At 33.6% G+C, this 20,677-nt stretch overlaps 2 protein-coding genes across 2 annotated transcripts; both read right to left on the bottom strand.

The window, feature by feature from the left end:
* Nucleotides 1-1,264: 1,264 nt before the first annotated feature.
* LOC130654906 (uncharacterized) lies at nucleotides 1,265-6,578 on the bottom strand. The gene is made up of 3 exons (XM_057457557.1): nucleotides 6,164-6,578; nucleotides 5,290-5,401; nucleotides 1,265-2,025 (listed from the first exon to the last, which is right to left on the bottom strand). The coding sequence occupies exons 1-3, from the start codon at nucleotides 6,470-6,472 to the stop codon at nucleotides 1,376-1,378; spliced, it is 1,071 nt and encodes a 356-aa protein (XP_057313540.1). The 5' UTR covers nucleotides 6,473-6,578; the 3' UTR covers nucleotides 1,265-1,375.
* An 816-nt stretch (nucleotides 6,579-7,394) lies between these two features.
* On the bottom strand, nucleotides 7,395-19,864 carry LOC130654904 (uncharacterized). Its single transcript, XM_057457556.1, has 18 exons — nucleotides 19,337-19,864; nucleotides 18,695-18,859; nucleotides 17,288-18,358; nucleotides 15,545-17,114; nucleotides 15,081-15,271; nucleotides 14,917-14,997; nucleotides 14,472-14,756; nucleotides 14,076-14,225; nucleotides 13,660-13,905; nucleotides 12,865-13,316; nucleotides 12,065-12,332; nucleotides 11,742-11,923; nucleotides 10,576-11,060; nucleotides 9,724-9,938; nucleotides 9,092-9,271; nucleotides 8,865-8,933; nucleotides 8,508-8,731; nucleotides 7,395-8,351 (listed from the first exon to the last, which is right to left on the bottom strand). Exons 2-18 carry the CDS (start codon nucleotides 18,831-18,833, stop codon nucleotides 7,779-7,781), a joined length of 6,381 nt encoding a protein of 2,126 aa, XP_057313539.1. The 5' UTR covers nucleotides 18,834-18,859; nucleotides 19,337-19,864; the 3' UTR covers nucleotides 7,395-7,778.
* Nucleotides 19,865-20,677: the final 813 nt, after the last annotated feature.

The following is a 20,677-nucleotide window of genomic DNA, read 5'->3' as shown; positions in this document are numbered from 1 at the left end:
TTCGCGGGCAGAAACTTTACACGAATTTCGCAAAGTTTATCACCGAAATTTGCGAAAGTTAGTGTTCAGGCGCGAAAAAAAGCCAAGAAATGTCTGTTTAAGATTTAATCCTTGATCCATTTTTTGATGATTGCTAAGTTAATGCTCGCAAAATCTACTACGAACACCGAGTTGTAAAAGTTTTTATTCACGCAAAATAAATTTACACGAAAGCATACACAAAGGTTTCCGTCTCCGAAAGTCGCTACAAATGTAGTATACCGTAATTATTCTAATTTAACGCGCCGGTAAAATTATTTTAACCGCCCCGCGTAAATAATTAGAAGCTATAAATTACAAACTTTTGAGCACGGTCAACCCGCGTTAATAATTAGAGGCAAATAAACTAATCCGCTCAAAATAAGAAACATTTTTTTGAAAATTTTCCTTAATTTTTTTTTCAAAATATTTTTTTTACAAAGCTATTTCTTCTTCTTCTTGTTTCCCTTCGTTGCACGTTCCCTTGCATCTTTGTACTCATCAAGAGCTTTCGCAACAAGGCCTGGTAATTTTGAATGCATCTCTGAATTCGTCGACTTGAATATGTAGAAGGCTGGGAGCTCCATTCCTCCTTGAGGAAGGTCTTTTGAAAATGTTCTGAAGACGAAAATGATGATATCCTGCTTGATCTCAGTATCATAATATACCGAAATATATATGTTCAATTAATCTAAACCACTGCTTGTTTTTTTTAAAAATATGATCCGTGTTAAATTAGAGGACAATAAAACACGCCAAATTTTCGACCCGCGTTAATAATTAGAAGCGATGAATTACAAACATTTGGCCATTTTTGTCCTTCCGCGTTAATTAGAAGCAGCGTTAAATTAGAATAATTACTATGCAACGTAACGTCAAAATTTAGTAATTTTTTGACCACTGTCGAAAATCAGCTTTTACACATTAATAGCATGGTTTCGCCAAGATAACTGGAAATTTCAGCACATCGAAGGAAATAATGCATTTCATACAACTTTAAGAGAAACAATAACAAAGCAGGAGGGTTGCCCAAGTCTCTAGAGCTCTGACAACTGTCGTAGAAACGATCATTCGATCATTAATCAATTTACGCTACTAAACTGCAACCTGGAATTAAGTTTTTATGATGTTATTTGATCAGCAGGAACGCACAGGGGATCCATGTTTTTATGGAAAAACTCCAGACCCTTGCATTAAAGTTGAATAAATTGTGGCAATAATGAAAACACAGAAAAACACATTAGAATCAGTATTGCCTCACATTCATCTCTTTCTAACGAACAAATGTGTTACATGTTGTGACTGTATGTAAATAAGGCAATCGCATGCATTCCAATTTCCCAAAACCGATGTAGGGTTAATTTATTACAACAACGCCGTCATGATGAAATGACTTATCTGCAATTTGATTCCATGTTACAACAACGCCGTCATGATGAAATGACTTATCTGCAATTTGATTCCATGTTACAACAACACTCGACTTATCTTCCAGAAAACGATTACCATAAACCTTTAACTCTTGATCTGAAAAAGCTCTTTCATGCATACTAAAGAAGAGGATCTTTCCACGATACTTGCTTTGACTTTTTTTAGGGGCACATTCCCCCTTTACGTAATACTTACCAAATGACAACCTACCCGGGCTAGGAAGAGAGCCCAAAATATTTGCATATGCACTTATTTGGAATATGCCCTGGTAATAAATGTCGACGCGTCCATCTGTATTTTTCCACGACATGCATATAGTTTGTTTACTTGAAGGATGGTAGGTCAAAGCATAACGGTTGGAAAAGATGTCAATGTAGATATGTTTCTTCTCGAGAAATAATGCCATAACGTCGCACTTGTTCTTGCTGAGGGCATAATACATTACCGTACTTAGCTTTTCCCATTTTTCTGGTACAGTGAATGCCAGACAAAAAGTAAATGCAGTAAGATTTCCAAAGTCTACTGGCATATCAATGTAAGCACCAAGGTTGGATAAATCCAGTTCGAATTTAGTACCTGTATTGAGAAGACAAAAAACTGCATGATTTTGTGAATCGAGAAATTTACATTGATTAGGTTCAGAGACTATTCTTATTATTACATGCCATACAACAACATTACTGTGTTTGATCTTGCTATATAACGCCCTTTTCCATTTTAACACCCCGTCTAAATAACCGCCCACTATGAAAGTTGAAAAATAAACAATTAAATACGATATTTTAATTTGAATGAACATTTTTGGGTGTCCTTAAACAAAAGGTAATTCCTAAACATATAACATAATCAATTAAATTTAGTGGCACATCGCTATCAATATAAAATCTGACCTACACTCAACTATTAAGGGAGGAGGGTATAGATTTATAAAAAATGTCCTGGTAAGCGCTTTATCATACCTAACTTAAATTGTAGTTTCATATCAGCATCGTCTTTTGCACACAAAAGAACATGGTGACAGAGCAAGAAGCTGGAGTTTTTGTAAAACATGTTCGCTTCGTTAATGTTCTTCCTTTATTTAATGAATTTTCGTTCTGTGTTTTGACGTCTTTGAAAATACTGTAAAAGTTTTTTTTTACTTTTTACCGTTTTAAGTAATGTTGCATATTGCCTTTTTAGCCCAAGCTTGTTATGCTCAACTGAGATTCGAATTAGCTCGAGCTAATAAAATACTTGAGGTATAATATGTATATTAAAAATTTCAATGCATAACAATATCCTCTATTTTTCTCTATATTCTTACATACTTGGGAAAAAAACTCGACTCGAATATAAATTGCAAAGTATCAATGTTTGACGTTAGATACACATATTTCTTTGTTATGTGATTATCTGCTAATAACAGCCATAACTGCTCCATTTAATCTATTTATTTTCCTTCCACGAACAATAAAATTGAAAGTTTAAAACATTGTAAGATGTTGTCATGTCTTTTCATTTCCAGTGTCTAGCAAGAATAGACACGTGTTGCTTGCACTAGAAACAACATCAGTCTGGACAGACCAACTCTAATTCTTAACCCGTTATCAAAACAAGAACTTTCGTATATGACTCGTGTAAAATTCAAGATAAATTTGTTTGCATCAAAATAACACAAATACATTTGACGTCACAAATGACGATGAGGAGATTGATCAGCGCTCGGTGGCAGAACGAAGTAGAAAGTATTTTCCAGAATGGAAAGAGTCAGAACAAGAGAACCGTTGTTAAACATGTAGGATAAAACTGAAAATTTTGTTAGTCCTTACAAGTAAATTAGTTGGGGATTTTTATATATAGATGACGCAGTTTTTACAACGGATGTGAAAGATAAAATAAGCATCCACGGTTCGGATTTTATACAGCAAAATCTTCCGTCTATTTTTGTGTTCTATAATTTAAATCCAACCAATCAAAAGTTTACAGTGGACGAAGAATTTAATGTTACCTGATCAGAGATAAAATCTGATGGTAAAAAATATCAAAAAGTAGGTATTGTTGCTGACGTCAATATTTCCATTTCTGAAATATCAGGGTTTTGCGGTCCTGACGCGAACTGTCCCGTAATACGGCGCTTGTTAGATAGCACGATTAACAGATTTTAATTAAATTCACTTGACTTTAAAAAAGTAGCGATATGGTAGCTGCAGAGTATTTAATGCTTTTGGGAAATTGCCAAAAAACAGCCATGATTTTGATCAACATTGTATTTTTATTTTACTTTAGATATGAATTCAAATGAATTCGAGGACTATAAATAAAAGCTTACAAGTATAACCAAAGCTATTGAGAATGAGAGAAGATTGCGGCATGAAGCTGAAATACAGCACAAAATATATTCGGAAAAAAAGAAAAACGTTTAGAAGGGATTCTTCTCGACTGAGCAGAGCATGTGATTTTACTTTGACAAACTCTTTGATCAAGCTAATACTATCCAGGAAAAACTGGAGACAGAATTGCAACCTGCCATACGAATTGCTGAAAAGTTTTGTAAACATTCAAGAAAGAAGAACGAAAACTAAAGGAATAAGAAGATTCCTCGAAAAGCATGCTTCAACAACTCGCGGCCTTAAAAAGGGAAAAAGATGAAATGCATTGGTGTGTAGTCAACCTTAGCTGTCATAATGCTAAATTGGAAACTAACATAGCTGAGCAAGATTTTGAGGACTTGTAGAAGTTGTTGAGCTAGATGAAAAGTGAAAAAATAAATTTATCTTCCTCTCGACATTTTTTTCTTCTTCTTTTTGTCAGGTAGACCATTCTTATACCCAATGGCACACTCCTTCTTCACCATCTTATTTAGTTAATTTTGATAAAACGTTAGAAATATTTTCAAAGAATGAGAAAGTACTGCACAGACAAAAACATATTTCCCTGAATTGTTATTTTAACCACATTTGGTATAGGTTCTTGGGACTTGGAATTATAAGGGGACATAAAGTTCCCGCTGTCCTTAAATCCTTACGTAATTATCTTTACGACCCACAATTAGCATAATTGTATTATGAGTCAAAAGGAGTGAATTAGAATATTTTTTCTTTCTGACGTCACATTTTTTGCGTGACGTCATTAGCAATTATAACATCGAGAAAAATTTCATTACCTAAAAAAATCGCGATTGAGAACGTTCTGGAAAATATTTTGCTATTCTATTCTGATTTTCTGTTGGTAATAAAACTTCTGTTTCTGATACTTCTGTTGGTTGACAATGTATATTCTGGTTTTTGCACATAAAAGTAGAAGTGTGAAATAAAAGTACAAAAAATGCCCTAATACATAATGCGAAAACGTTAAATCCAATCATATCTACCAGAACATTTTTCACCGCCTTCTTTAATATTTAAAAAGCAAAAATTCCTGTGAACGTGAGCGAGGTGGAGTAAAAATCCTTGGAGCAGATGCCAGTCATAAAAATATTAATAGTCATAACGTTTCAAACCAATTGACCAAAAATTTAAGAGATAATACATTTTAAATTTGTCGCGGGCAACTTATGCCCCTCTCCCCCAAACCAAATAGGGTTAAAGTGACAGCTGGTCATGCAGAACTATTTTGTTTACTTTTGCATTGTTCTTATCTTTTTTACTTTATTATTTTAATAATAACAAATATTTATTAGCTTTTTTTCTTCTGTTTTCGTTAATTTTTTGTTGATAGCGATGATATCAATATTTTTAGACAAATAGTTTAAGCTTTCCCTTTTTTATTAAAGCCTTGGAAAAAGATGAAAAAGATTATTGAAATGTTTCTTATATCTCAGAAGAAAAATATATAATTTAACTGAGGTAAAAAAAGACTTACTTCTTTCACACGTTTTGCCGAAGGTTGAGTGTCTACAGTCACATTTGAAATCGTCTCCATTTACTACCGTACAAGTTCCACTGTTTAAACATTTCCTTGATTTGCAGGTCACCTACAATATGTGAAGAATCAATATGAAATAAATGTTCTTAATATTTGTTGAAATATGGGGGGTGATGCAGAGTTTTTTGCTGAACTTGCCAGTGAATAACGTTGTAGAAACAGGGTAAAAAAACTTCTACGCAAGACTGACACACGTCCTGTTTCTGTGAAAATTATATTAACAGAGACCGAGAAGAGTCGAATGGCTCTTCGATTAATACAAAAATGCACTATGGGACCCCTAGCGACCCAGGGAAATATATACAACATATAAAAACTAAAATTTCCAATTTCCACAGACGTAAGTAGAATATCGCAATGCTTCTATTAAACGCCCTTTTCCTTTAAACGCCCCTTAAATAAACGCCCCCACTGAAACTCAAAATATGTTATAAACACTAAAAATTCTTCATAGGTTTGCCAAATCAAATTAAAGTTGGTACAGTTGTAGCATGGGTTAAAAGATATTATTGTTGGCAAAAAAAATTTTCTTACGCCAATACTTGTTGTGTGATGTTGTCAAAAGCTTAAAAGTTTATGTCTACTTAAATTTTATTTAGTTCTCAAACGAGTTTTATATCTTATATTCATGTATTTTGTTATTAAAATAAGTTATTTGGCATAACCTTCTGGTTTTATATAACTTCAATGGCAAAATCAATTGAAAAATTCCAAAATATACCTAAGAAATCCAGTTTTCGGTTTTCTATGATAATGTCACCAGGAGGTAAACATTATGGACAAAAAAATAATCACAAAGTGTTATCGTTACCTGTTTTAACAAATATACGGACCATAGGTTTCCTGCTAGAAGATTGTTCTCAACATCTGTTCCTTTTGAAATCAATTGACATTCATTTGAATCCTGATTAAAGTTTATTCCCATGCAATTTTCATTTCTTGCACAAAAATGCGTGCAATGCAGCAAACTTGATGCTGATTTCGACTCTATTATTGCTTTGACTTTTCTGTTTTTATATATCAACTTAGCATTTCTTTGATGCACGAGATGTCCTTGAGATAAACTCACAGGATATAAAAGTGATGTTAGGATAGAAAGCAGACACAAGAAATAACACATTTCTACGATTTTTGATCTGATTGTTATGATGATATCAGATCAGTAATGAAATCCCAAATATGAATAAATAGATGGCTTTATTTTTTTCTGGATAATTTATTCAAAAAATTAACACATCTACTTTTCCTATGAAAATATGGCAAATATGTGTAAAGAAAAAGAATAAAAATTAAAATTAATTAATTTGGAAATAATGAAATTCTTAATTTTTTGTGAAAATAGTTAAGAAAGGCAAAAAAGTGAACAACATTAAGAGAAAGATTTAATTTAAACTCACTTTTCTTCATTCAGCATTCTTCTTGATAGTTACACACTTTGTCATATTTCAGAAACGTATTTGCAATCTTTTGCAATTCTCAGTGAAGCATTCTCAGAAAGCTCTTCTCTAATATTAATATCCAACGTGAGTTTTGTCGGGAAAGAGGAGAAGCTGGCAAACGAATTCGTTGTTGAATTGTGTGTGTTAGGGAAGGGAGTTAAGGCTCAACATTCAGTCTAAAAGACCAGATCGTCGATCGTCGTTTCTGTTGTCATTCAAAAAGTCGTTTTAGCAAAAAATTGGTGAAATGCCTTCAACCGTCTCTCTGTCCCCAAGATTTCGCCGGTCTAATTGGAGCATGGTAGAAAGATTTTTCAATTCACCAATAATAAAATAAAAAATCCTTTTTATGGTGGAATTCAACTAAGGCTCGCGCATAGACTGTTTGAAGCTTGCTAAATGCGAACGTAACAAAAAATATCTTGCTTTTAAGTAGGTATAGAAATCGAGAAAAAGTATACGGAAATTGAGAAATTTTATTATATGTATGAGCATAACATGTTAAAGTCCCAAGACTACATTTATAAGTGGAGTTTTTAAAGGATGTATATTTATGAAAAATATGTTATGTAAATACTACACTGATAAAGAAATATATGACTTACTTACAATATATGTTTTATTTTTTTACCACTAACAAAAACATATTGAAAATAAAATGTTTGCATAATCAAAAAAAATGGTATAAAAAAGTTAGATTTTTATTGTCCTTTAACATGTTGCATACGAATTGAATTCATTCGGATATTGGATCCTGTCTCCTTACAGTATATCTCTGCAGCTAAAACGTTGCATTCCAGGTACATAAGTGCTCTTTATAAAGCTTATAACGATTTCATGATGTTAAATCGCTTAATATAATTTTTTATATATTCTTCGAACTAGTCATACATCTTTTTGCAGTTGTTGAGCAATTCGTTTCTTTGAAACACCAATGGTTAACACAATTCCGTCCTCACTTCAGACTAAAGTCATGCAAAATTATATCTATTTAACATACCTATCCCAATATGTGTTATAAGGGTTATACATGTTGTTATTCTGCACATTTTGTTGCTCTTCGTTATTGTTTATAAAGTACTGGTTTGCAACATTTTGTTGTGGATCCAAAAGTTCATTCTCAGTAAATCTATTGTTGCTTGCTTCTTCTTGTTCTTCGCTACCATCCCTGTTCAGGTGCGTGTTTATTAATTCATTGTCGTATTTCATTACTGTGTCTTTTAAAACTGGGTTTTCTTGTTCGGTTGGTTGAACTTTTGTTGTTCTACTTCGAGTGGATTTTTTTGTTGTCGTTGTTGTTATTTCTTTGTTTGTTGGTTTACTTGTTGTTGTTGTTGTTGTTGTTGTTGTTGTATTTGTAATCTCCCCGAGTTTTACTGCGCGAAGCTTTTTGTCTAACTTCGCTGTGGGGCTTTTCTTTTGAGGAACTCTTTGCTTTTCAGAACAAGGAATTTTGTTTCGCTTTAAACTTTGAATTTGTCGCTTCATGCTGAATATTTTTGGTGCAGCTTTTGATAACTCTTCGCTATTTTTTACGCCAAGTAATAAGCTGTGGAGCTCCTACAAACATAAAAAATATAAAATAAAGGAAGAAGAAGGAGGAAAAGGGGAAAAATAAGGAGGAGAGAATGAAGAAGGAAAGGATAAAAGAGGAGAGGAAAAGGAACAGGAGCAGGAGGACGAGGACGAGGAAAATCATAAAGATATTAGATATACCCTGGCTAATTTCTGGATTTTCTCATCTGTTTCGGATTTTTCAGCAACATCAGATTTCTTGATAGCTCTCTGAGCAAATTCTTTAACTTTTGCAATGTACTGACGTAAAGAAACTCCTTTATCGGCTTCGATAATGTCAGCTGTTCGCTTCGAGAAGTAGTTCAGCGCCACTTTGTTCTGTTCTTCAATTTGATTCTCAATAACACTCGACCATTTTAAGGTACCTAAAACAATTAGAAGGGTACTTGCATTGAGCATTAACGTTCAAAAAAGCTACAATCACAACTTAATAAAGCGATCGTTGTATATCAGTAATTGGTTACAACACGATTTTATTTAAAAAAAAATTATAGTTACCCTCTCGTGCTCTTGCAAGATATGATAATGCATTTCCCATATCTTCCATGGTACAATTCTCAAGGAAACCTGGAAAATATACATTGAAAAGTTAAGTGAAAACAAGTGAAATAAAATATAATGTGAAAACAAATGTGCCAAAATTGTTTTGCGATTTGTGTATATTTGAGTAAATCTGATTTGGTAAAAAAAGAAAGCGAAGGTTCTTGATAAAAAAATAAACTTACAGTCTGACTTGATTTGATCATCAATCATTCGCAAGTCTGCTAATCGTCGATTTTTTTGGCGATAAAACATGATTTTTTCTTGCAAGAAGTTTTCCGTGAATTCCGACAATGGATTAATGATGTCACTGTATCTGTTGACACTGCTGCGGATTTTGCCACAATCTGTTTCTTTGTCAAACTCTATGATATTAAAATCTGTTGTGTTTAGTAATGTTTATATCAGAATTGTTGATTTATTGGTTAAAATTATTTTAATACTTTTAATTATTATTTATTGTATCAGTAATATATAATATTTTCCAAAAGTACACGTTCTTAAGATTGGCTCAATTCTTAAACAACTTTTAAGCAAATGGTCTGCTTGAAATTTAGAAAGTCGAGGAACAAAGCAACTTTTCAACAACCTTGAGGTATAAATCATTTTTGACCTTAGTAACTGAAGCTGAAATTTAAAACAACGTTTCTTATAAAAAACGAACGATTGGATACATATACCTTAATTCGAATGCTGATACATCGAGCAATCGTTATTTCAAACAAAAGTTCTTAGTCTACTGAAAATTTGCTTTATTTTCTGTTCTTAATTCAAACAAATTATTGAATCTAAACACAATTCCTAAACTACAACAAACCTTCAGCAAGTGATTTTGGTCTTGCGTTTTTATTTGCAACTATTTGGTTGTCACCAGGTGCTTGATCAAATAATGGATTATTTTGTGGTGCAATCTGCCATATTGATTTCTCCTCGAATGCATGTATGGTTTCGTCATCACTCAGAGTAAATCGAGGTAGTTCTCCGTATGCTAACTTTCTGAAATCATCTTCCTCGCTGTTCCAAACAATTTGACTAAAAGAGAAAGTAATGTTATTAGATGCTAAATCATTACTGTAACATTAAAGAATGAATTAATGGTATAAAAACTTGCTAAGGTTGTATCATCATGCTTTTGGGGAAAATAAAACCAGTGCTATAGGAAGCAATTTTGTTTAAGGAAGGGGGGATGCTAAATTCAGTGGCAAATTTTAAAAATTCGCATCTCTAGATTACCTGAAAGCGCATTGAGATCCAAAAAAATTGTTTCAAATTATCTTTTCAACATCTTGTGTCAAAATTATTACAGTAAGTAAAGCAAAATGGCAGCTAGAAATTTTTTTTGGGTAGTCACATTTCAAAAGTTACTGTTTTTAAGCATGTCAGTTGTTCTAAACATTCCAAATTTCCTTTTATTACCAATTCCTACAAAAATGTTGCAATTGGTAATTATATGCAAATAATTCGTTCTAAGTTTGTAAAACCATCTGGTGATTTAGTCTGTTGTCTTTGATGGTTAAGCACAATTGTCGTTTCAGACGCCTTATCGTTGTTATGTTGCAAAAAGCAGCGAATTTGGTGCAACGGATACAGGAGAGAAGTAAATAATTTTATATTTTTTTTAAAAAAATATTATTTTTTAAAAAATTCTTGGTTTTAACTCTTTTCGTACCTTTTTTGGTTAGTTGTTAATGAACCATCTGATGTTTTGTCGATCTCCTTTTCAATTTCTGCTTTCTCTCCATCCAAGCTGCTTAACAATACCTTGACTTGTTCCAGCTTCTTACTGAATTCAAAATAACCCGGATATAATTGGTTAGCAATTCCTTCTGCAATACTCTTTTCTAAATTGCCATCCAAAGCTGCTGCGACTGTGAATTTCTTCGTTTCATTTGTTAAGTTAAGATCGACATCGAATTTGACGAGAGATCTTTCCGCATTGTTTAAACTATCCTTAAAACAAGCCTGGCGAATAACGATGGCTTCGTCAGGTTTTCCCTCATTAAGAAACTTTGATATGTCAACACCAACTTTGATTTCCTTGTTTACTCTTTCAAGCCCGTCTAGAGTTGAATCAACGAGTTTTCTTGCTCGCTCAACCAGGGCACGTGCATCTTGTAAAGATCTTTTTGTATCAGCTAATGAACTCATAAGACCCTACGGAAGAAGGTGATTTAATTTGAGTAGGTATTGTCTTACTTAGGAATGCATAAGGCTTTATCGGTAAAAAGTAGTTGGCATTTGTCACCTGCGCAATATTGTCACTTTTTAACTGCAAAATTTTGGAAATACTTGGTAAGTTTATAACACATAACGAAGTAACTTTTATTTTTTTATCTTAAAAAATAATTTCAATTAAAGGAGCTAAGCTAAAAATTCCGTTTCTTTACATAATAAAAAAAAGCGAAATCGACAAGGACGGTAAGAGAAAGTTAATAAAGCATTTGAAATAAATCACACATGCGCTTTTTACACATGGTAAAATTTTAAAACAATACTGAAGCTGACTCTACTGAACACCAAAATACAAATTTAATGACTTAAACAAAAGTAAGTAAAATATAAGTTTTATGAGAATTTAAGATGAAGATAAGGCTCGTGTCCATTTAACCTTATTTCCCGCCATAACGTCAGAAGCTCACTATTTTTTTTGGTTAGCGCATGCGTACTTTGGGAACATTAGAGATTTAACCCAAGTGCACATGCGCTAGCAAAAAAACTCTTGACTTTATTGCGCTATACAAAAATACAATCAAATGGAAATGTCCCTTAAGACAAATATGGGAATGTGATAAACAGGAGTCGTGACACAAACAAAAATGAAAATATAAGTATTACCTGAAGTTCAATTTGTTTGTTATTTGCTTTGACATTTTCAATAACCTTACGACCTAGACATCTTGTAATGCAATTTAAATCTGGAATCTTTTGTTTACATGAATCCCAAGATGGCGCGCCAATAACGTTTCTACCATTTAAAGAGATGCCACTTCGTTTCCAGCTTGGAACTCCCATGCAAGCTATGATAAAGAAACAAAGACTGTTATCTTTTGGCCATTTAAGTATGTTAAACGGTTAAAAATTACAATGTTGGAATATTTCCATTTTGGGCAAAGAGCTATACGCATGCAAAGTAATGAGACAAGAAGAATGTAACGTACAACTTCCACAGTCCTTTACACAATGCTTCTTGATTCCTTTTCTCAATTTTGTCATTGTCTCAGCTCTCTGTCGAATATCTGTGGTGTAGTCTGCTGATCTCTTTTTGTTTTTATCTATCATAGCTTTTGTGGTTTCGTAAATTTTTTCAGTTGTGGTCACACGTTCTTCAGCTGAAATCAATGTCTTTTTTGTTTTTGTTGCTGTATCTTGCAAGAGCTTGTATAGTTCGCTCTTAATAGGTTGCTGAATTGGTAGACATGATGAAGCCTGAAGAATACAGGAAACAAATGTTAAATGCTATCTAGCCATTGACTTTGTTATCAGAAAAATTAAGGAATTCCTCTTGTTTCTTGTAGATGTACACTCAAACGTGGAAAAAAAAGGAGTTTAGAAAGCACTGGGATGTTGCATCATTAACATAAGCACATTACTTTAGCATAGGATTTATCACAGTTTAGTTGTTTTTAACCCAAAGAGTAAAATTACATTACTTTGCACCAATTGGACAAAAGAAACACATACAAAAATTAGTCTGATCAAAATTTCAACTCCGGTTAACTGGGCTGTGACTTTCAACCTGGGCTGAAACTTTCTATTTAATCAACCCCTGAGAAACTCCTTATACTGCTGATGTGAATCACACATAGGATAAATACACATAGTTTATGCTGCTATTCTCTGCCTGATGCTTTGTTTCAAAGAAAACAATAAAAATGCTCAAAATAGAACCCTGATTTTTTTCCTTTTTAAACGAACTTTTTGTTGTTAATTCTGGTCAAGATTTGAAAAGAGACTTTACCTGAAAATTAGCGTTTTGTATGTTTTCTGTATAATCCGATCGTAATGAAATATCAGAATTGACATTTCCTGGTAAACTACCAAATATCTTAGCTGAAAAACCATTATCTTCAACCTTAATTGCACTGATACGTGAAAACCCAAGGGTGGATACTTTTCCAACAATAACAGCAGAATTAGTAAAAGGATCCATACGAATAAGCAATGTGGGTCCATTAATAGTTTGTATTTCACTGTCTGGTTTTTGTTGCTTCAAACCCGCACGTATAGTCAGCATGCCCTGGTTAACACCTATATCTGGTAACCAAACTTCGGTCAAAAGTTGACTTTCCTGATGTAAGAACTTGATGGTGTATTCTGCATTTTGACCAAGAATGTGCATACGTCCTGTTACTTTGAGCTCTCCTTTGTAATCATAATCAGTCATGTTGTTTTCGCCTCCTTCCACGTGTTCTGTAAATAAAATCACATGATCTAATGATCGTTTTGTGGAATTTCATTTTATGCCTTTCATTTTATACCAACAAATACGCCCTTCAATGATAAAATTCTCTGAAAGTGGCCAAAAATTTAAGCCGAAAAAAGTTTATGCTCATCATAACTTGTGCATTAATAGTGCAATATCTTTAAAATTTAAAATTTCACTCTTCTAGGTAAAATAAGAATTTACCTTTGAAGAGTGTTTGTCCTATACAGCGTTCCTCAATTATTGAATGTGGTATTTTCTGTGTCAATTTTAAAATAAGTGATAAATAAAATGTGATATGTGTTCAACATGGAAACTAAATGCAATTACCTTCTTTGTTGTTCTGGTCATAAGTTAAAAGAGCATCTTCTGTAAACGCTGCTTCTTGTTGAAAACGCAGAAGAGGCTTTTTCGTTCCACATGCTGAGGCAAGTTTTTCAAATGAGACATCTCTGAGGTTTGCTGTAAATGAGTTTTTGGAAGGATCTTGACTATTCAGCTTTACATTTGCAATAGCCTCGACACTTTTAACTGCGTCGGAAGGATCCTTTCCAAAAATTATTTTTGATTTCAAATCTATAACGAGTAATACAATGTTAACATTAAAATAAAGTTTGAAAAATAGAAACCGTTCTCACAATTAATTATTAAGATTGTTAAAAACTGCTTTTAGAGATGATCCATGTTTTAAGCAATCAATTCAATTTAAACAATTAAATTTTCAAAGCATTAAATACTTCTCGTACCAAATGTTGGAACGGGTAAACCTGGTTCAAACGTAGCCGATAGATTGCTATTACTAAATTGGATATTTTTTAGTCCAAAAGGTTGCTCCCAGTTGTCTTTAGAGGCCATGTTAAGTTGTAACTGACCAGTATTGTCAACACGCATATCACCTGAAAAAAAAACAGAATAAAATTAATCCAATGCATATTTCATATTGCATCTGGTATAGAGTTAATATATAAAAACTTCCTCAGTGGTTGTTTCTTGTGTCGTCATTTATATTTGTATTTTGGTAATGTTTTACAAGGAAGAAAATACTTATGAGAAAAAATTTTTTTTTTGCAACAACAAGTTCTGTTGGTTGCGCGTAACTGAATAAATAACAAAACTTAACAAAAGATGGACGCCATGTTTACCTGTAAATGGAATAGCCACTCCTCGTAAATTAAGAGAAGCCAAAACATAAATATTTACACTATCCACCACATGAACTTGTAATGACGACCCATGCAGTTGGAGCGACTTTGACAATGTAATTGCATCGTTAATTGGTGCACTTAATCTTAGGACACCATTCGACATTGCTCCCGCTAAATGGAACGCGCTGCCATGTGGCATTTCTGATGATAAAACCCGACACAGTGAATCTCCCTTACATAGAGTGGCTTCAGGACGCATCAGTAAAACACGAAGGTGAGCACCTAAACGTAATACTCACACATTCAGATGAAGACGTATAAAACATTGCTAGCACACTATGTGCACACTAAAAATATGAAATTTGCTAATGACATTTTATCTATAGGGGAAAAATAAGGTTTCAAAAAAAACAATTTTTGAATTAAATATGTGTCTCCTAACCTGGCATGATTTTTGTTCTAATTAGACCTTCAGTCTCAAATTGAAGTTCGCCTGGTGTCTTCGAGTTGCTAAGAATAAGACCTAAAACAAATAACACAATTTTAAAATGAATACTTAACCAAGCCTTTAGCTCGTCAATTATTGTTTTAAAGGGTATTACAAACCTATATTGACGCCGGTTGCCCAACTGGACCTTTGCATCTTTCGATCAAGCATTCTGCCGAACACAGAATCTAGATCGACGTTTCTAAACAAGGTACCCATTGCTAAAGCGTCTTCTTTGTTGGCTTCTTCTGTCGCAATGAATTCTATTTTTGCATCCTCAACACCAAACACTGTTGGTTTTCCTGAGAATCTAAAATATAGTCATAAGGTATAATAATGCATATATGTTCAGGGTAAAACCTCACAGACTGATTGAGCGGTCGACATTTTATTTCGGTAACTCTAATTTGCGTCATTGTTTTGTTTATACTGCACTCGAAATAGTTTAATATATTAGTTTCATGTTTAAATAACAAAAACAAGGAAGTAGTAAATTACATTCAAGACAAAATATCTTATCAGCCAACAAATACGAGATGAAATACTCAAACTTAGAAACATATAACTTTCAACCAAAACCTACCTAATAATATTTTTATTCGTCAATGATCCAGCAACTTTAAAATTTTCAATAACAAAATCATCCATATGGTATTTAGTCATCTCAGGTTTAATAACAGCTCTTTTTTGGTCCAACAGATCTACTAACAACCCTGACCTTATAGAACTAGGATTGCTTGTAATTAAAAATCCAGTATTTTGACCTGTGAGTGACACAGAAACAGAAGTTGCCCCAAGTTTATAATCCCCGGAGGCAACAAACGTCCATTTAGAGAGCTCATCACGTTTCAAGTTAGCTTCAACATTGTTCAATATCATTAAAGAACCGATTTTCATAGGTGTATTTGACGTGAAATGTACAGTTAACGACTTCTTATCAATATTGTCAATTTCATAAGTTTTTATGAGTAGCTGTGTATCATCAATATTCGTTTGTTTTGGTATGTTCAGATCCTGCCCACGTTGTGCAAATAATTCAGCAACTCGAGATAAGGGCACTTGAAAATCATCTGGAAACTCAATATGCATCCTGTTGCCTTTAACTTCAACGTTAATTAATATGGTCTCTGGAAGATTCTGACTGTTCTGTTCACCTATTAATTTTTTTATTGGTAGTCGAGCCTTAACGGTTAGTCCCTTTTTAATTGTCTTTCCAGTGTTAAATAAGGAACCCACTTCTTTATTAAAATTATCATCTTTGACCACAAATAATCCATCCGGTGAAATACCAATCGCCATGTCTGTTCTGACGTCATTGAACAGTGGTATTTTAGACAAATCTTGATTCAGTATACTCGATAAAAATGACTGATACAAAGCGCTGTCGAAACTTGCTATTAAACCAGAAACTACTTTCCCTAGCCGTGGCTTTTGTATGATGACATAAACCATAGGTTGTGATGGAAATATAGACGCAGGGCTTTTGGCAACAGCGAGAAATTCAAAAGCACCACTTTCATCGTATAAGCCTGTTATTCTCGGATTTCTTAGAGAAGAAGTCACAAGTGTTGCTAAATCTGGTGGGAGATCCTGTTGAGCAATTTCTTCTTCAGTAAACAACCGTGTAAACTCAGGCAATTCCAAATCTGTTGTGCTCATTTCAATTTTAAAAAGTGTCGATGCCATTGGTTTCTCCACAATTGCGTTTAAGCGTCGGTTTCTCATGCTTAGATCTAACGCTCCAGCAATCTTCATGTCAAAATTACCAATGGCTTTTGGTGTTTGCTCGTAGCTAAAGTTTAAATGCATTCTGGCTTTCGAAAGTCTTAATTTATTTGGTATAACATCTAAAAGCTCTCTACATGTTAGATTAAAAGATATGTGCCCTTTACAGCGATCAATTGTAAAGTCGTTGACATCATATTTACCATGAACAATAAGCTCGTTTGATGGTTCTGCTAAATCAACGTTCGGTAAAATGCGAGCCATCAGCGCGGTAAATGAAACTTTACCATCGCACGTATTCTTATCGACAATCAATTTCACTCCACATACGCCAGACTTGGCATCAATTTTACATTCACCTAATTTAAAGGGTTGTTCAATGAAATTCGATGACATGATACCACGAATATTAGGCAAATCTGCAAGATCTAAAAGAAAGGAGAAGAAAATGATCCAGTAGTGACAGAGCAGCAATTTGTCATGACAACTTCCCTTAAGGCATGTTGTTATGGCTATACAGAAGTAAAGATTTTGGAATATTGCAATTAAATTACCGAAAGTGAGCACAAATAGAATTAACACCTTAATGAAATCAGTATACCTTGCAATACTTGCTGCTGTTGTGGAGCTGTCTGTTGTGTCTTGAGATTCTCCTGTTGAGTAGGCGTACTAGTAGGTGATACACTTCCATCTTTGTTCTCTTCCGGTTTTAGATTACTATCTTTACTTTCAAACGTTTTCGTTTTTTCTTTGTTTTCATCTACTTTCGACATAGATGCCGTTTCCTGATTCTCTTCTGCCTTCATCTCAACTCCTGTTGCATTTTTAACTTCGCTTGCTTGAGCAAAACCTTTGGTTGGTGTATTTTCAGTTAGTAGTTTAGTGTTTTCAATACCAACATCTGTCGGCTTTTCTACTTTAGTTGTCTTCTTAGTTGCAACTAAAACTGGCGCAGTAGGAGCAGGTTCGTCATGTTTTAAGGAGGCATAAGATGGTGAGGACAACGCAGAATAATGCGAACCAAGCTCAAATGATGGACTTGGATACTTCAAATCTTTGTCAGCGTTATTATTATAAACTGGTTCCCTGGAGGTGTCTGATCTATGCATTAGTTTTTCAACACCCTGGGTTGGTTTTCGTGCAGGATCCTTTACATTGGCTACTTGAAGAGTGTCGCTTAGTTTCGTGTTTTGCGAGGAATGCATGGTAGAATTTTCTGATGCGGTTGAAGTCTCACCAGCTTTTACTTGTGCTGACGTATCGTTTATAATAGTGTCATTGTTGTGAACGTTGGGAGAAGAGGGTACTGCTTGAACCTTCTGAATTGGTTTAACCTTAGCCTCCTCTGTTTTTTTGCTTGCTTGGTTATGAATTTCGGGTTTTATAGGCGCAAATGCTGCTGGGTCAGCAGCTTTTTGAGACCACTCGGACCAGGCCGACACCTGTTGTTTTTTTCCACCATATTTTTTATTAAAAGCCATAATAGAATCACCATGTTGAAAATTTGATATCGCTTCCGTTGGTCTAAAGGAGGCCATAACGATGTCTTTTTCTTCGGGTTTGGATGGAACATTCTTTTTGATTGGTTTCGTTTCTACGTCATAGGATTGAACCTCGACGTTTTCTGGTGACGACGACCTTTGCTTCCATTCGGTAGAATGGGGATTTGTTTCTAAAAAAGCAGAAAGTTAACAACTGATTCCATAACACGTTAGCAGGTGAAAGTTAGTTGTGTGGTCTTTAAGTTTAGTCAGTTCTCGAATAGGTACCAAGAGTTTGAAGACACAGAGTGTAAGGGAGAGATACAATCGCGGCGTAATGGCGGCTCTAAAGTGTTTAAAACTCTCATTTCATCAGCACGAACTTTTTTGAAATCTCTTCCCAACTATACAACGGCTTTGTGTAGGAACCGAACCTACATTCTCTTGGACATGAGCGAAATGTTCTGCCTATTTCTATAAATTTATGAGTTATTACCTTAAGTGCTGAATTGGATAACTATTCTTACCTGTTCGTTTTTCGTAGTTCCGGTTATCAGTTTTGTCATTTTTAATTCCATCAACTAACTGTTTATATATATCATTTAAATTCCAACATGCAGTGTTTGTTATAAACAACAACACTATAGGCAGTAACAATATCTTCATTTTCTAACATTGCCTACATAACATACCTAAAATTAAACGCAAAATGGTCATTACGCAAATTATATGCTAATGTAATTAGGGATATCTCTATACCCTTACTGGCATGAAGCTAAACTCTCTGTTACACCTATAACGTTGTTGAACCTTTCTGTTGAATGCGAAAACAACTATCGCAGTTATGCCAAATAGTAACTTCAGCATACATATTTTCAGGTTAGTTTTTAAGGTGTCGCCAATGAATTGAAAAAAAAAAACAAATAAAAATTTCAATCGAAAGTTAATTTTATCACAAGGTGTATGCTGATAAAGTTAAAAACGTCACGGAGTAACAAGTTGTTAATGTTGAAGTAAGGTTTCTGTCTAGATGCAACTGAGTTAGATGGAAAGGTAATAGCTGCGAAAGAGCTCAACCAGCAGGCCATTTTGCATTTATAAACACACAATAAACTTGCGATTTTAATATCTATAAGTACATATAAAATTACGTCATCATGTGATAATACCTCTTAGTTACTCTCTTAAAAGTTTCATTAATTTTTTTCCGGAAATTTCCATCTTTGATTCAATTGTACCAATATATCCCTGCAACCATATTTTTATTTTTTACAATGTGGCTCATTAGCTGTATTGTTACTGCAATTGAGAATTAATGAACCGTGTAAATTCGGCATTAGCAAGTGTTTTCAGTATGTTTTAAAAACACTTCAACGTTTGTTGATAAAGCTCTAAATATAAAGATTTGCATCAGTTGTTTACACAAACCTGGGCAATATGGAATGAAATCAAATATTTAAAGTTCCATGATATCTGTTTTCTATTACAATGTAATTATATATAAGCAAAGTAACGAAAATGTAAAATGTAAAAATAACTGCAATTAAAAATAGATTAACTATAGATTATCTATTTCAAGTACTATTTTTCAACAGTGATTCAATAGCATATGCGACTCTTTCTCAATGCAAGGCAACGATGTAGGATTTTAAACATAAATATGCTCATTCACTCGCGAAATTAACTGCCAGACCTAAAAAGTTATTTAAAGGTGGAAAATTATCATTTCTTCATAAACTTACATAAACTTTAACTTCAGTTCATCTTCTTCATTTCAAAGTAATTCTTTGCACTTTTATAACTCCTACTGGTATGTCATTATTGGTGCAAGTAAAAAATGTATTCCTAGTTGGGTATTTGAGTAAGATCTTTAAAAGGAAAAAAATTCTGATCTTTCATTTAGTTTCTATGCCATTAAACCTTAATGCGAATAGCTATAGCTCAGGTAAGGAAATGAAGTGCAATAGTTCATGAAGCGTTGCATGAACTGCCACTGCAGGCTTGTGGGTAGGGAAGGAGAAGAAAGTAATGTTATGTATCTGATTTAGTCACGTGCATTTTCTACGACCTAATAAGATTACATGCACAGCAAATATGTTAAATTAAGTTTGAGCTTATTTCATCTCGTAGAGAGGAGCGGCGAATCCGTTTTGGATAAAGGGATGGGCATGACAAAATTTAAATAAAGTCATAGATGATCGATTGTCGTATCTAGTTGTGGTCGTAAAAAATATGCAAAAATGTACCATGCCATAATTTTTTTTCATCAGTCTTTTACCACTTAACAAACCCTATTGTTTTAACAGAAGGATCTGTTTTTTAGTTGTGTTCATCAAATAACTAATCTATATTTACAATATCATTTAATGAATAAAAAATATCTTATCGGAGAATAAAAATTCTGCGTTAAGTAAAGTTTAAAACATTCATTTCTAACATAAGAACTAGAGAACTATATACAACAATATCGAGAATAGATTTTGTAAAAAGGTATTCAAGCGTCATATTCA

The sequence above is a fragment of the Hydractinia symbiolongicarpus genome, chromosome 8 (assembly GCF_029227915.1).
Source record: "Hydractinia symbiolongicarpus strain clone_291-10 chromosome 8, HSymV2.1, whole genome shotgun sequence".
NCBI classification, from domain to species: Eukaryota; Metazoa; Cnidaria; class Hydrozoa; order Anthoathecata; family Hydractiniidae; genus Hydractinia; species Hydractinia symbiolongicarpus.
This window is presented reverse-complemented; position numbering and strand designations above follow the sequence as displayed.

What these genes read in the sequence shown, in the direction of transcription:
- LOC130654904 (XM_057457556.1), bottom strand. Translation starts at nt 18,833, where the DNA reads ATGAAGATATTGTTACTGCCTATAGTGTTGTTGTTTATAACAAACACT. An exon ending in ACAGCAGCAAGTATTGCAAG is followed by an intron (nt 17,115 to 17,287) that starts GTATACTGATTT and finishes CCTTTCTTTTAG; the next exon opens with ATCTTGCAGATTTGCCTAAT. An exon ending in AAATCCAGAAATTAGCCAGG is followed by an intron (nt 8,352 to 8,507) that starts GTATATCTAATA and finishes TTATGTTTGTAG; the next exon opens with GAGCTCCACAGCTTATTACT.
- LOC130654906 (XM_057457557.1), bottom strand. Translation starts at nt 6,472, where the DNA reads ATGTGTTATTTCTTGTGTCTGCTTTCTATCCTAACATCACTTTTATAT. An exon ending in CCGTATATTTGTTAAAACAG is followed by an intron (nt 5,402 to 6,163) that starts GTAACGATAACA and finishes CACATATTGTAG; the next exon opens with GTGACCTGCAAATCAAGGAA. An exon ending in CGGCAAAACGTGTGAAAGAA is followed by an intron (nt 2,026 to 5,289) that starts GTAAGTCTTTTT and finishes TTCTCAATACAG; the next exon opens with GTACTAAATTCGAACTGGAT.